Below are 16,926 nucleotides of genomic sequence, written 5' to 3' on the forward strand. Positions count from 1 at the left end.
GAAATTGTGTCATTGATCTTAACCTCTGTAGCACAATGTTGTTGCTTCTTTATTCTTAATTCAATTTTGTTGTCTCTTTTCTTCCATGCAAATACTATATCGAATCTTGTTTCAAGGTAGCTACCCAATGATTTTAGTCAGTTTGAAGTCATGACAAGGACAAATGAGTTTGTGGTTTCCAATAAGGATAGCCAGTCCAGTGATATCAGTCACTCTTCGGTTTTGTATTCAAATTGCAAATTCTCTGGTCTTCCTTAGAGTTTTGACTTCTAAAAAGGCAAAACGTAAGCTCTTTTACTTTGTAGTGAGATTATTTTTTCTCTCAGCAAACTACCTTTTATTTTTTTCAGCTAGTTTAAAGCTCTCCACTAGTAGTTTTGCACTAGTAGAGATAGCTAGTTTGTTTTACTGGGTATAATCTTGTCTGCTAGGTTAGCAGACAAGTTGAAGCTTCATTGTTTCTTTGTAGTTTAGGAAGTTAATTTGACTGCTTAAAAAAAAAAAAATTGAAATATTCAAAAATATTCTGCTCCATATAGAATGGCATCATAAAAACAAATCTGTCATGATATTCTAACTTTCAGCTGTCTTCAGTAGCCAGTAGACTGTGAATTTGTAGAAGAGTTGCTTCCTGTAGAACTGATTTGCAAATTCTGTATTTGAGTTCTTATATCTATTTGTTGTATTTCTTAATGTGTTTAATATATTAGCATTAAAAAATAAATGGTTTAAAAGTACGTTATATCTATTTTAATAGGGCTTTGCATTCAGAAGAAAATCTATAAAAGAAAAGATGCTAACAATGCAGTAAGGACAAAAATGCATGCATTTATTAAAATGTTTTCAAATGGTTCTTGTTTGTACCTTCTTTTGCAGTTACTATACTACACCTGTATTTCAATGAAAAAAAAAAGCAATACTTGTGATTTAAAATCAACATTGAATCTCTTGGGAAGAAATACTAATGACTAACTAAAGTGACTCATTGAAAGTAAAAGAAAAATGTTTTTGACTTTTCTTCCAAGCCAGACTTGATTGCTTTGTTTTGTTTTGGTAACAAGATGAAATAAAATCAGTTATCTTTTTTCTTTTTGTATTTTCAGGCTCGGATAGCATTTTTACAAGGGGAAAGAAAGGGTCAAGAAAACCTGAAGAAAGATTTAGTGAGAAGAATAAAAATGTTAGAATATGCATTAAAACAAGAAAGGTAGGTATACACATTTAAGTTTTTATCTGACCTGGAAGACTTTGCAGACTAGGAGGGGTTCCTTCACTTCATGTAAACTGTAGAATCATCTAATAAAGATAGTTACTTAATGTACACTGTCTTTATGGTTGGTTGTCTTTACATTATGGGTTTTTGATAATTACTGAAAAATATTCTTTAAACTGAACTGCCTAGTACTGTTCCTGTCTTTTTTTTTTTCTGATGAAATTTAGTGGCTGGTATAACAAGTTCCACACATTTCAAAACTGTTTGGTCTTATGTCTTAACCACAGCAAGTTCAAATTGAACAGATTCTCTTTTTCTGAGTTAAAGAACAATTGCATGCTAAGTAAAGACTAAACCAAGCAAGGATAGTTCTTCCTAAAATGCTTACACCTTATTATTACGCCTTTACCTATTCTCCAGTGGTATTGAACTTTAAAAGATTAAAAATATTGATCCCTCCATTCTTTACAACTGTTTTGTATGCGTTGCATGATGAAAGTTATATTTTGTGGCAGAAAAGAATCCTTTGGAATTTAATACTACATTTCAAAGTACTGATATTTCATGTGGTAAATGCTAGAATTTCTAGTCTCAGTAGGTTTTCTGTAGCATTAGTGTAATGAAATACTCCATTCAGTCCACCCAGGGTAATGTCCTTCAGAACTACAAACTCTCCTGTTGGCTGACTGCTTAGTTGGCCAAAATTAGTTCTTTGTTTTGCAGTAGCACTAAGCAAACAATCTTGTCATGTTCCTATACTTTCAGTAGTGGACTTGATTCCTAAATTTCATTTTATCTTGTTCTTAAAAAGAAGAAGAATCCAACACTGTTAACTTCTTAAGGGTCAGGCAACAAAATTGTCAGCTTTTGTTTATTTGGTTTGTGGAGAATATTCTTGCCAGTATAAACTTAAGAATGTCCAGATGAGGCCTAGCTATATTTACTATAAAATTTTAAGTCAGTTGTCTGAGGGTATGTCTTAATATATTCTACATTATGAATTAGTACTATAAATAACTAACTAGTATAGAAATAACTGATTAGCCTGGTTCTTTTTTAAAAATCATTATTTTGGCAAGGATGGCTACATGCCTTTTAATAAAACATGCAATATAGAGGTGTACTTCAGAAAATGGTGTAGGTTTATATGGCAAGTCATACCACCACATTGTGTGTTTTAGTTAATAGGTGAGGTAATAAGGCGCCAAGGAGCTACTTTATATGGCCCTGTTCTCAGGGTAGAATGTAATTTCAGCTTTCCAACTAGTATTAAGACTAAAAGCTATATTGTTAAGTCATACCGGTAATGTGCAAGTGACTGGATTCGAGGCAGATGAAAAGTGTGCAGTATTGGGTGGGCAGCGTACTCTTCCTCTAAAAAAACATTGAACAGTTGAAGGAGAACAGTTTGGTTGTTTGGGCAGTGATAATCTCTTTGTATGATGCACAGGGAGACTTTCTGCAAATGCACGTTGTAAGGCTGTGGGGATTACCTGCTTAATAAGATAAATCAAAGGCAGTTAATTACAGCCAGTGTGCGAAAGTATCATACAACAGAACGCAGAATATGAAAATAAATGGTATTGGTGGAACCCCATTGATGCTTTCCCTTGAAATGCAACTACCTTTATAGTTTGACTTCCCATGACATTCCAAAATTCATCTGATGAATGAGAAATTTATAATCATGTGTACAACAGAAGCAGAACAGAAATGTACAGTTCACTTCAGCTCTTGTGGCTGCTGGGTACGAGCCAATGCTGCTTACTTTTCAAGAGGAAAATCCTTGCTTAAGTCCCAACCAGAAATGTAATGAAGGTTGGCTAAAAACAGGAACTGCAACTCGAGGGTTGGTTGGTGAATGTGTGGGAGGCAATGAGGAAGCTTTCTGTAACTTTTTGCTACTCATGCTCAGTAGTTTGAGATCTAATTGTCAAGGTATGATGGATTGACTAAGGAAAGCAAGCAGGTACTAACTTGTTATACTGTCATTCTTGAATGATACACTGTTAGTTTTTGTTGTTGCACTGAATGAGGAGTTCAAGATGATAGGGGTTATTGTATTTTCTTGCCATTGGTGTTCTGCCTGGCGGACCCCAACTAATGACAAGCCCAAAGATAAAAAATTCTGTGAATTTCTGATTGGAGATCACTGGAGATCTGGGGAACGTTGACAGCAGTTTCTGGTATTGCACCTGATTTTCCCTCCAACCCTTTTTCCTCCTCTTCTAATGCTAACTCCCTAATGCTGTCAGAAAGTTTGAGGCAGTGAAATGTCAGATTATAGGGAGTCTGGGAAAAAAAACCTCAGACCATGGTGAATATCATGATTTTTCAGACAAAGGGAATGAAACAGGACATCAGTGTAAGATTCAATAAAACACAGTAATAGTCACAAAATAGTTCGATATTTCTATTTTTTTTATCTCTAAGTATGTAACAGGTGTGGTAATGTTTTAGAGAAGTAAAATGATGCTTGTTATTTCAACTTCATTGAATGCTTAGGGTCAGTTCTTCATGATTTTTATTTTTTGGTTAAAAAAAAAAATCATGCCCTAAATGATTATGTGTATGTGTTTTCTGTTTGTTTCTAGCTAGTCTATATGTCTTTACAGTGCTCTACAAACATAGCCAGACTTTCTCTGATTCATATTTTGAGCCGCTGCGCTCCAAACTTCAGTAACATAGTGCTTAAATAAAAAAGACTTTCTGAGATGATAAAACTGCCTATATTTTGACTTTGTGGTGTTTGGATAGGAGCTGGCTTGTTTCCTTGCAATTGAGTGGTAGAATTCAACAGCTAAATAGCAGCAAGCAGTTAAATCCGCTTTACAGGCATTCTTTCTTCTCCTGTTAATTTCTTCAATCATGGAAACCTAGCTTTAGAAGAATAGCAAGTCAATATTCAAAAGATGCCTCTTGGAGAATTCAATTATTGTGTGGTGTGGGGTTGGGGATTAATGTCACTGACTCATGAACAACAATGCAGCTTTTTAGTGATTTTCAAGATACGTAATGATTTAGCCTTGTTTGTATGGAAAATATGGAGGGGAATTTCTTACTATAGAACTGAAGTTGAGTATCAAATGTGTTGTGAAAGCCTTAATTGATCTCATTACATGCAGCAATATTTTGGCTTATTTGTAGTAGCTAGTCATTGGTATATTTTTAGATCAAATACCTCATTATCTTTTGTAATGAACAGTCAGAGCAGGATTTTAGTTATGCTTTGAAACTGAAGCTCCAAAATGGGCCGACTCCTCATAAATAGTATTGACAATGGCTCTGAATTGAACAAATTCAGGTTGGATTTTTAATTACAGTGCTTCACTGACTTCAGGTATGAGTCTGTTTGTATTGTTCTGTTTTATTGATCTTCAAAATTTCTTATTTTCATTTTGTAATTATTTTACCTCAAGTGTACAGTACTTTCTAAGACATATAAATCATAGTCTGTAAGCTTTATCTGAAAAGCCTGGTGGTACACTACCCTATTGCAATGTGGAACAAAGCTTTGTCTCTCAGTTTGGAGAGAGCACCTAGTGTTGACAGTCTTACTACTGGATGGATGAAATGTGTTCAAATTCAAGTAACTTCAGATTTGTGTTTGTATTTAATTGGCAGTCAGTCAAATTCAGGTCACTCATGTACCACCTCTTCAGGAACCCTACAGTTTTTCAGTTACAATGTAATTGCTAGGAAATGCAGAATTTTCTTGCTACCAAGGGTCAATAGTGCCATCTACTGATAGTCTGTTAATGAGACTGCTCCTAATTGCCTGCAGTTCTGTCAGAAACTTCTGTGATTTAGAAGGAAGTCTTCTATACTATCCATTAGGTCAGGCAGCATTTGAGAAGAACTTGAATTTGGGGGAAAAAAAAAATCCAGCAGTGTCTCAGTCATTTGAAAAGAGAATTTTTTGGGAATCCTTGGTTTTGTCTAGCACATTTCAGTATGTATCTTTTCTCAGGAAGCTCTAGTGTCTGCATGTTTGGGAGTAGGCTTTAAAATTGGTGGGAACTGGATGTGGTTCAGTTACTTCAAAAACTTTAGTCAAATGTTAAATTTAGAAGTATAAAGATAGCTTTATTTCATAGAGACCTCTTTTTCTAAATGTGGCTGATAAATTTCTACCAGAGTTCTTTCACCTCAGTTCTGCTATAGAACATCTAGATCTTTTTTTCCCTGAGATTTTAAGATTATTTTTTTTTCAGGGGATTTATGAAGCAAAAGTTAAGTTGTGAAAGGTCTAGGAATAAAGTCAGAGAATTCAGAGGTATTACTGTAGGTGGTGAATGTAATATTCCTGGAGATGAAGGGACTTGAAGACTCTTGGTAGGCACCCTGCGCAAAGAAGGTGATTTGGATGTCTCATGCATACCTGTGTGGAAGTGTCACCAAAACTGATTTTTAAAAATTGATGTAAAAGCAGAGATCAGGGGGCTGAGAGATCAGGAGATGGGAAGCAGTGAGGCACGCTTACATAGGTGGATCGAGCAGGAATTGGAAGCGAAGCCTGAAGTCAGTGAGGAAGAGAAAATCAGTAAGAGAATCTGTGATAAGGGAAGTTAGCACAGGGGAAAAATATCTGTTGTGCAAAGGCAGAGCAGGAGAAGAATTGAAAAGGAAATTGAAGGTGGCAAATAGGCAGGGATCCCAAATGTAACGTTCATTCATCATAGGATGATTGGTTAACTGTGACAAGTGATGAAATTATCCCTGATAAATAATTGAAGCTACTGGTTTTCAAAAGGTTCTTGTGGTAGCTGATGTGCAGTGTTTGTTATTTTTTTGCTTGTTTGTTTATTGTTAATAAAAATTAAAAAATACGTATTTTGGAGAACATACTAAATACCTATATATTGTCTGGTAATCATGAATAACTGTAAAAAGGTTATCTCAAAATTACGTTCTTGAAAGACTAGAATTAATTCTGTTACTATAATGATCGCAACAGCTTTATTTTGATTAGTGGTGGTGTGTTAATATGGTTGTTTTAAAAGGGAATAGTAGAATATTTTGAGTTGGTAAAAGCATTGTATGCCAATTTGTTAATAATTTCCTTACTTTTCCAGGGCAAAATATCATAAATTAAAATATGGCACAGAATTGAACCAAGGTGACTTGAAAATGCCAACTTTTGAATCAGGTAACTTTTCTGACAACAGCCTGCTTTAGCATAATTTGTTCTACGTAAATTGTTCTAGATTTTCTTTGTTTATTGCGATTTTCAGTCTTTTTTTTCCATTCAAGTACATTATAGAGAAAATACCTAGGAAAAGTTTTATGTCGAGTCAATATTTTTATCTCTAAATCAAAATGAATTTTTTCTTATTTTTTCTTTTTTCTTTTCTGAAACAGCTCTGAACATCAAAGAAAGTTTTAAATAGTTACACAAGTCCTTATTTAGCTGTGCTTCTCTTACTTCTTAGATATCTCTTGTTGAAGGATTTAATGTTTTACACCAGTGTGACATCCATTTAGAGGGAAAGCATAAGTGCAGAATAAATATCAGAGATACTTCTGGTTTTGATGCTGTTATAGGATGATAGTTTTTAAAGAATGAGGAAAAAAAATACTGTATTGTCCTGGAAAAAGTTGTTGAGTTTGTTTTTATCTTAAATGAAGGGAGAATGTTCTAAGAGGAAAAATTAGCCTGACTTTTTGCACCCTGGAGTGCTTGTGATTTTATAACACTGATAAGAAGTTGATCATAAGAGTTTTGCTCTTCACAATATTGCTTATAGAGAAAAGAGTTTTTCATAATTGCACTAATAAGCAGAATTGAATGTGGCCTCTATTGAAATGTAGGTCTTCTGGAAAGTTGCATTGTTGGCCTGTATTTTAATAATGTGCCTTAAAATTGTGGTCTGCAGATCCTTTTTGTTGTTTTCTTCCTGTTTTCTTCTGCTTCAGAAGTGTCACATTTTGGGTACTTACACCCCCAGTTGAAACTAGAGATCACGATGAATATTTTTTACTTGATGGGAGTTTTAGTATATATTTAAATGCAAAGGAAGTTAGATGTTTTAATTCTTAAGCTCTTAATTTGTCCCACATTTTATAGTCTCTGCCATAGCAGGTGTAGTGGGTTCTAGATTTTATTTGTTGATAGTAGGCTCATGGAAGTTGTGTTAAACTTGACATGTTTGTTTTCTCCAAATGCTAACGTGTAACTTCATTTTTGTCTTTTATTCTTCTTTTAACTGTATTTTGTTAGTGTTTTCCAAGTCACTTTCTAATCCTCTCAGCTTTGTAGAAGAGGTATACTTCTTGCATTAACATTTCTTAGCAGTAACACTTGAGACAGTTGGGGCCAGACTTTCTTCTGTGTACAAGTTAAATACTTTTTCAGTTCCTTTTCTCCAAGTAGAGGATTAGAATTTTTGAACTCATTTCGTTCTGTTAAATTATTTGTTTTATTCTTTAACAAGGAATTAAGGGGGGAAAAAGCTATTTTAATTAAAAAAAAAAAAGCTTTAAAATAGATGCCACCTTATGCAGGTGTAAGATTTGCTTTTAGTTTCATTGGTGTCTTGTAAAAAGCTGAATTAAAAAAAAAAAAAACTAACAAAAAACAACCACTAAATATGATACTATCTTTCAGAAGAAACCAAAGATACGGAGGTTCCTGCAGTACCTCAAAATAGCCAACTGACCTGGAAGCAAGGCAGACAATTACTAAGACAGTAAGTAGTGTTGTTGGAATATTGGTGTATTCAAACTGTTTTCTGAAGTCTTATGAGCTGTGTATATGCTTACTTTTTGATACCGGGTAATTGAGGTGGGCAGATGGTGGTTTGTCATACAGGGTTTATAGGCTTGACCTTTAAGCAATATAGATGGAGCTTTTCCATGTGAGATGGATGGAGATGAAGTTTATTTTAAAATAAATGCCACAATAATACATTTTATAGAAAGAGTTGATACTGATTTATTTCCTTTTCCCTCAGATGTGCTTTCCTCTTTTTCCTCTTAATGTGTGTAGGTATCTGCAGGAAGTAGGTTATACAGATACGATATTGGATGTACGCTCCCAGCGGGTCAGGTCTTTGCTTGGGCTCTCCAATTCAGAACCAAATGGTTCAGTAGAGACAAAGAACTTAGAACAGATTCTCAATGGGGGTGAATCTCCTTCATCAAAACAAAAGGGACAGGAAATCAAAAGGTAAGTGAAGAGGTGAGAAATGTGTGAAGTTATAGTTTATTCTGCATAGTCATTTTAATGTACTGGTTAGTTCACGTTGAACTTCAGACTATGAAGGCTCTGAACCCTGTGAGCATAGCTGACTACAAATGGTTATGAACTTAAGTAAAATTGATTCTAAGTCTTGTGTAGAAAATATATAGGGTTATATGACATAAATTTATCTTCAATACCGCTTTGGAATTATTATTTTAAGGAACGATACCGATGAGTGTTGCAGAGTGAAGAATTAGACAGCTGTAGAAACTTTTTCATGCAACAATTCATTGTCGTTGTGCTTGTTTTAAAATTCTTACGCTTATTAAGTCAGGTAGCAATTTAATTTAATCTGATTAATGTTCTAAAATCTCTCGAGCAAGTAAATCTCTCTCCCTGTTCATGTTTTTATTTTTCTAGGAATTCTGGTGATGTTCTTGAAACATTTAACTTCTTAGAAAATGCAGATGATAGTGATGAAGAAGAGGAGAGTGACATGATAGAAGATATTGCAGAAGGAAAAGAAAAGCACCGGATAAATAAGAAACATAAAGTAAAATACTTTTTTAAAATACTGCTTTGTATACATAAATTTCCCTTTTTAAAAGGGAAATCTTTTTCCTTTTTCCCCCCAGACAGTTATAAGTATGTCATGTTTTTTATTCCTGTGCTAGAAGTTTCTCCCTGTCACCAGGGTTTCTTTATGCAAAGAGGTTGATTTAGGACCACTGTACTGACAGTTTCATTATGTTTTGCTCAGCAGAGAATTCCACGGTATTATGGTGCCTCTGGCTGCGTTGAATTTTCATAAATAGCTAGAAACAGTAGCTCAGCTTGATGCAAGTCTGAATCTCCCAACTTGACTTGTCAGGAAGGGTTTTATACACCTTTAGTATTAATTTGTACTTCTGGTAAATAGATGAATCAAAATACTGGTTGAATCTTTTTTTCTTCTAGGGCAGTAGGTAGTCCGATAAACATATAATCTAGTAAGTAAATCACTAAAGCATCTACGAAGACAGTGCAGTTATATTTTGACTCTTGACAAAGCTCGTTTTTTATTAAAAAGTAATAACTGAAAGATTGTTTACCTTTGTAAATATTGTGTCCTTATGCAAAAGTATAAGAATATTGCCCAACTTCTTACAGAAACACAGCCTCACATGGAAATTTCTTCACCTGCAGAATGAAAGAAAACATTTCAATGATGCCTTAGCAGGGAGTTATAAAGCTTCTCTAGAAATCTGTTAATATTGCAAGAAAATCAACAACAGTTTTTGGTTGAGACCTTTTAAATCAAAAACAAAGTCGTGGATGTACTTGTTTGTTGCTAAACCTTGTGTCAGTGCTCTTTTCCCTTCTAATGATCACTAGGCTGTGTTTTTTTTTTCTTTTGATTGTAAGCAGCTCTGACTAGATTTAAGTATCTTTTTCTGCATTTCATTTTGGAAAGTGTTTTCCTATGCAACTAAGTCTTCAATGAGAATAATCTATATAATTTTTAAGTTAAATATTTGAGTATGAGAAAGGTTCACAGTTCAAATTCAGAAAGTTTTTTTTAATCTGTTTTCAGATTGGTAATGAAGGTTTAGCTGCAGACCTTACAGATGACCCTGATACTGAAGAAGCGTTGAAAGAATTTGATTTTTTAGTAACAGCTGAAGATGGTGAGGGAGCTGGAGAAGCCCGAAGTTCAGGAGATGGAACAGAGTGGGGTAAGATGCCAACAAAAGAATGTACAAAATAAAGGAAAACTTGTTCATGACATCATATTGGTGTTGCAGTCTATGCTAAGGTGGTGTGAATGTGTGGATGATTGTGATGGTCATATACTGGTGATTAGACAATAGTATATTGGATGCTGAAATTTTCATATTTATTTACTATTGCAGTTGCCAGAAATTCAGTTATAGTTATGTTTTATGTTTTCGTTTTATTTTCAGAAAATTTCCCCCGAAATAGGTATTTTCTTGTTTGAATAGAGGGGACTAGGGTACTGAATATTTTTTTTATACCTGAATTAAGTTGGCTTTCAAATCTGGATTGTTTTTGTTTGTTTCTGATAAGGAGCTTTAAAGTTTTTGTTCTCAAGTTAAATGAATTTCTTCGGTGTGCTTGCAAAAATGAAGATGGGTGTATTTAGATTTTTTGTCTGAGATTTTTTTTAGATGTTACTGCTAATGTAACTTCCATTAGTAGAATCAAAAACAAAAAAAAAAAAAAAAAACAAAAAAAAATAAACAAAAACCAACCACAACCTTTTATACTGGCCCAACTTTTTATTTACTTACTTTAATTTAGAGTGCATAATAAAATTAAGCAGATTACTAATTCAATGTGAAACGAAGCAAAATGAGTTAAGTAACCTTCAGAAGCTCTTAGAGCCTACACGTTTCAAAAGAAGAAACTGAAAGGGAGAGAACTTGAGTAGGACAAAGAATTAATGAAGAACAGTGTCATTCACATTTGTCCTGCAATGGGGAATTGACAGTTTCTGGTCTGTCAAACAATTTTGTGGTTTCATGCTGTAAATCTGTAACCGTAAAGCCAAGAAGTGCCACTAGATCATCCTGTTTGACCATTTTATGCTATTGAGACAGTGAATTTGTTATACTTATGGAATATAAATACCTACAGAAATCAAAATACTGGTGCATCATCTAATCTGGATTTTGCAGGTACCAAGGATTAGTAAGTGTTCTGTCTTGGAAATTAGTATCAGTGTTAGTCACCTTTATTTTTTTTTTTAACGCTCTTATTTCTAGTTAGAAGATGAAGCCAGGCAAACTGTAACCTTTTGTTTCAGTAATAACTGCCTAGATTTAGAAGTGCTGTAGTTGGCTGGTGTTGTTCCCCTTTGAAGGCTATGTTTTTTTGATTAGTTTTTTAGTCATTTTTTATTTAGCCAAGAGGGCAGATCCCTGAGTAGGCTGTGAAGCAAAGGTTCTGATTGAATTTGCAACTTCCCTTCAAATACTGAATGCTGCAAGAAGTTCTGTTTCTAGAATTAGTCTCACCACTGTTGCATATAGAAGGAAAGATGACTTGATGCCCTCATTCATGAAAAGATTTATTGATTTTGTCACAGCATACTGCTGAAATTTAGTATAGTAGTTTGACCATTTCAATTCCAAGTATCCGCTTTCCAAGCCTGTTATATCTCTGTCATTTTTAGTCAGCTACCCAGAATGCTGGGGTTCTAATTTAGTTGAAATGCTGACGTTGCGAGACAAAAATTTTCAAACTTGTTTTCAAGTTGAGTTGCTGTCCCAAACTTTAAATAGATTTCTTTTATTTATTTAAAAATCAAATTGACCCACAGTGCCTTTCAGAGAGCAGTTTTGAAGTGTCTGTTATTATAGTGTAAGTGAACCCACAGGAAGCAAGGCAGAGCATTTTAGGAGTTCGTGGGCACTTGTGACAGCTTTTTTCTGACTAGTTTAACCACAATAATTCTCTTGCTATCAAACCCTTCATGTCTGAGGCAAGGAAGCAGGAAATGCACATAAACCTGCTTCCATCTTAAAAAGTACATATTCTACATTTTGCCCCATTAAAAAAAATCCATAAGTTTTCCAGTTTGTACTAACTCACTATTTAAGTGAATCAGAAGACTTGCTTGTAACTGCATGTCAGTGAATGCAGCTGTTATTTCCTTAACCAGATGCTTAAGGATACAGTCTATCAGGTCTTGGGATTGTGTCACTTCTTTAATGATCATTGTGTAAATTTGAAATGCTTCAAGACAATGGATTTTTTATTACCTATCAAAAATAACATTTCAAGTGTTGTCCCACTTAAATGCCTTCTAAAAATGATAGGTTGCCTGAACCTGTCCCTGTTACAGCCTGTCCCATTATTTTGAACTCCACGAAACTGCTATTATTTGAAATCTCAAGGCCCATCCATAGATTCATTTATTCATTTATTAGAACTTCATAGAAACAAATACTTGTCATTCCTTTCTAAACAATTGTAGCAACCACCAATTTTAGTATTTCAGTTATAATTCATTCTTCTCTTTCGGAATGTGAATAGTTGCTCACTTCTATTCTCAGCTTTTCTTCCTATTTCAGTCTTCCCTGTCAGTGGCATCGTCCTATCATTTCTTACTCTTGTGAGGATTTGGGCTCTCTGATAAAAAATGTAAAGAACCAATGTTTAAATGTATATTTCTTTATAATGCTTTAATTTAATGTACACAAATCAAACTTCTGATGTTTAGACTCTAAACCTATTGTCCAGTCTTGCTTTATTGTTACTTTCAAAGCTTAATTAACCAAGTACTACTTGCAAGTAACTCCAGATATGCTAAAATTTTTCATCACAAATTTGATAATTACTTTTGCGCTATTAGAGACTTCTGAAAAGCAGCCAGACACCAAGTGTGGAAGTTTTTTTTTCTTCCTATAATACAGCTTCTTATGAGCACATTCTCTTTTATGAGTACCTCATTTAATATACTTGGAGTCTTCAGTTATTTTTGGGTGTCGTGATATAAAATCTTACGAAACGTGATGTTCTGTTAGGAGCAGTTCATCTTCAAAATACTGAAAGATGAGCAAATTCATGTGATGTTAAATAAAGTATTAATGTATACAGCACATTCAAAAATGAATGTATGTTTTCAGATTAAAAATTTAGAAATGCTTTGTGGTGAAACAGTGTCAAGAAAAAGCTGCATATGTAAGTTCTGTTTCCTTGAGCAAACGGGAATAAAAGAAATGTTACATGTTGTTGCATAGTATGTCACCTATTACAAACGTTACATATTATGTAGTCTTTTTATCCTACTTGTGATTTTTGTCTAACATGTTCACTGAATTTTTCTTCTCTATGCAACGCAGGAATTTTGTTTCCTGGTGGAGCATGACTTGGAGAATTACCGCCTGTGCCCAGAATTCTGGGTGACAGAGTGACTGGAATTCAGTCTCCTGGGTCGTTTTTTAAAATAGGATTTTTTTTCCTCTTCAATTTTTTTTCCACTAAATGGTATTGACTAGTAGTCATCCTGGATCCTCTGCACAGTCCTGGTGGCAATTTAGTATGAATTAGAACCACTACAGGCAATTTGAGGAAGTTCAGTACTAGAGGAGATTTATGGAAGAGTCTAGTTATGTGACTTTGTTCTGAAATACGTAGGCATAACTGAGAGAAATATTTTAATATTTTCCTAAAAATATTCTTTGAAATTAATTTCAGAGCTTTGCTGATTAATCTGAGGTAGTATTTTAACTTGTTTTCTATTTCTGACCTACATTTCAGTAGCCAACGCTACTTTTTTTTGGAGTATTTATGCCTGCAGACATATGTTTTCCCTGCTCTCTGGATGAGCCCAGTTCCTTTAAATTCTTTGATAACTCACTGTTGTTTTTCTTATCTTCAGACATTTCCTAAACTTTCAATGTAGTGCAGAATAGACAAACTGCTTCAATTTTGTCACCACCATCACTGAATTATGTGTATTCCTGGTTTAATACATCATACTTTTTTAAAACATACTAGAATGTTGTGGCATTTTGTGACAGCATTACATTGTTGTTATATATGTTCTGCTTCTGGTTCAGTTTAATTCTCAAATCCTTCTCTGCAGGGCTACAACCTGCCTGATTGTTTTCCTTCTATTAATGTTGCTTTGGATTTTTTCCCTTTTCCACTGAATTTCCTTTTTTTTCCCCCTGTGGTTTTGTTTATTTTTGTTTGCTTGCTTTTCTGATTTCCTTCCTCTTTTTTAGGGACATATCCTCTGACATGTTTCTGTACCTCCTATTTCCTGAATAAGCAGTATTTTTCTGTCAGTATTTTGACCCTGTACTCATAAAGGTTGAGGCCTTTCTGTTTGCAGTTTGGTAGTTGTAGGTTTGGTAGTTGTAGCTGTGGTTTGGTATAAGAGGTAGTAATTCCATTTCCTTATCCACAGTTCTTTGTGGACGGTTCTAGAGACTTTCACGTTGAACTCAGCTTCTTGCCTTCTTGCCAGTCCTGTATTCTACCTCTTTGATCAAGGTTATTTCTTTGTCATTGATCTGCCCTACCTGAATGATGGTCTTTCGTTAGATGCATCAGTATCCTAGAATATTTTCCCATTCTTTGTCATGTTTTGTCTTGAAACATTTGTACTTTATAAAATCAAGGGCAGTTAGTTTAAGTTTTGCTTCCTAATGCTCATTTCTTTTTCTTTGCTGTATACAGCTTCTCTTGCGTACTTCTATGATTCAAATAGTTATAATATCAGTAACTGCAGTTTTATGGAGACACTGATATCGTAGGCATAACTGGAAGTTGGGAACTGAGGAACCTCGTTTTATTGTTTTGTCTAATATCTTTTGTGAGTGTAAGCTTGACTAGTGTGTAAGCCAAATTGGGTTGATGCTTAGTTGTTCTTTATCTAAAGTCCTTCTGCAAATGTTACATTTACCTTATCTTAGAAACACGTTTATGCTTTTCCTAGTTCAGTCTTTCCAGAAATGTTTGAGATAGTTTAGAAAGGTGAAGACTTGACTTTTTGTGGATAATAAATGAGTATTAACTACTGTCAAACAGAAAAAGACAAATATTCTAAAATAACTGCGGAATGTGGTATTTTCTAGTGATTATAATGTAATTGCTGAAATGCAATTTATTCACATTTGTGAATTAATTTCATCCATCTTGACGTGAAATGCTGTATTTGTAGGCTTGTTCCCCTCTTTATATGTAGGATCAAGGTTTCTTGTGCATGTAGAATGAGTGCGAGAGGATGCATGGTGGTCTTCATGAATAAATTGGCACTGACTTACTCAGCTTGCATTTTCATGAGTAATACAGCATGAGTACTTTCATTTGCTTATTCAATACTGGCTGAATAATTTCTTAACACTGTCTTTCTAAAGATGCAGTAATTGTTTCTGAGCACCAATGAATTTTTGTGTATTTTGAAGTATGTAACATGAAGTTACTTATGAAGCTTAATTTGTTTGCTCCTTAGTAACAAATTAACATACAGTTTTCCAAAATACAACTGATATTAAACAGTGCCTTGGAAAACTGAAACAAGATTGTGTTTTGTAAACTTTAAACTGAGACTGCACCTTTAAAGATTTATTAAGAACTTTTATTGATGCTCTTATACAGCTATTATAGTAAATCGCCAACAGCTTGCATTGCCAATTGCTGTTTTTTTTCTTTTAATAATATGCTGCATGTAGACAAAGATGACCTGTCCCCAACTGCTGAGGTTTGGGATGTAGACCAGGGACTAATAAGTAAACTGAAGGAACAGTACAAGAAGGAACGAAAGGGGAAGAAAGGGGTAAAGAGTAAGTGCAGATTCTGAATCTTGTAATGCAACGCTTCTTTGCTTATTTATATAGAAGACTTTTTTTTTTCCTCATGAGTTCTGTTTTATTTATTTATTTCCATTAAACATTGTTTTCTGTAACGGGGGCAACCAACTTTAACTTTCTAACTGCTGAATGTGAATGTTGAAACCTATATCTCCAGCCATTTACTAGATGGGACAAATGTGTTGACAACACAGAAACTTAAGTAGGTAAAAGAGAACTGCTTTGTAATGGGAGTACAAAAATAGCAAACAATTTACATTTTGGGGTTGTTTCTACTCCAGAAAGTTTGCTGAAAGAAAATTTAAGCTTTCTCCACTTCTTAAAATGAAATAATGTAAAAATGAAATAATGTTTTGGGTGTTGTGGTGTTTTTTTTTAATCATGAGCTTGAATCAAGCTATAACTGCTGTTTATGGTCTTCTAATTACTTTAGCAATCTAAGGCAAGATGAGAATGGAAGAAAAAAAAAGGCTTGTAATTTGATTAAGTTCTTTTGCGGCTTTGTTTATTATATAATCTTTATTTTATGATGTCCTTCACTGTTCTGAGCACTTTGTGTTTTGCTTAATGCCTCTTTACTCTTTAAGAGTTTTCAGACTGGCTGCCCTTTTTGAACTATGTTAATCTAGACTTTAAATGTTAACTACATATTAAAAATTATTTTGTAACTTTTACCATCAGCTCTAAAAAGTTATTAGTGGCAAAATGTTATTAAATTAGCATAGAGAAGATCCCTTGGTAGCAGGTTTCTTATTTTGGAAGTATATTATTACAGTTTCTAGCTATATTTAGTTAAAAGAAAAAATAAAACCTGTATTTGAAAAAAAAAATTATGTGAATATGTACTAACTAAATCAGGTGGTAATTAAAATATAACATTTCATAAAGAATTCTGTAATTCATTAAGATTTGAGATTACTTTAAGTTCTAACACAATTCAGTTGGTGCATGTTGTTTTTCAGCAGTTTTGCATGACTCTCATGCATGCATACAGGTGTGCACAAATATTTTTTTTGCCAGAGTATAAAGATATTTTTATTCAGTCTTTGGTTTGATTTTTAGAATTTATGTTAGTTATCTGGATGATAATGCTCATTTGACATGTAAATAAGCATTTGACAATCAAGTTCACATGAAGTATTTTGTAAGGTTAGAAACCTCCTATTAATATTAAAATGTACCTCTTATTTGAATTTTTCTTAGTG

General features: G+C 33.9%; 1 protein-coding gene across 6 annotated transcripts in view; it reads left to right on the top strand.

Moving 5' to 3' along the window:
• STRN3 (striatin 3) overlaps positions 1-16,926 on the top strand; it is a 61,806-nt gene that overhangs the window by 18,825 nt on the left and 26,055 nt on the right. For 2 of the 6 annotated variants that reach the window (XM_080592752.1, XM_080592755.1), the window contains exons 2-8: positions 1,104-1,207; positions 6,289-6,362; positions 7,821-7,902; positions 8,202-8,381; positions 8,817-8,949; positions 9,970-10,111; positions 15,584-15,694. In XM_080592752.1, the coding sequence (XP_080448878.1) occupies positions 1,104-1,207; positions 6,289-6,362; positions 7,821-7,902; positions 8,202-8,381; positions 8,817-8,949; positions 9,970-10,111; positions 15,584-15,694 (826 nt within the window). The remainder of the gene's footprint in view (positions 1-1,103; positions 1,208-6,288; positions 6,363-7,820; positions 7,903-8,201; positions 8,382-8,816; positions 8,950-9,969; positions 10,112-15,583; positions 15,695-16,926) is intronic. The other 4 variants (XM_080592756.1, XM_080592754.1, XM_080592753.1 and 1 more) reach the window with 3 other exon arrangements.

The sequence above is a fragment of the Anser brachyrhynchus genome (genome assembly GCF_964034855.1).
Source record: "Anser brachyrhynchus genome assembly, chromosome: 5".
NCBI classification, from domain to species: domain Eukaryota; kingdom Metazoa; phylum Chordata; class Aves; order Anseriformes; family Anatidae; genus Anser; species Anser brachyrhynchus.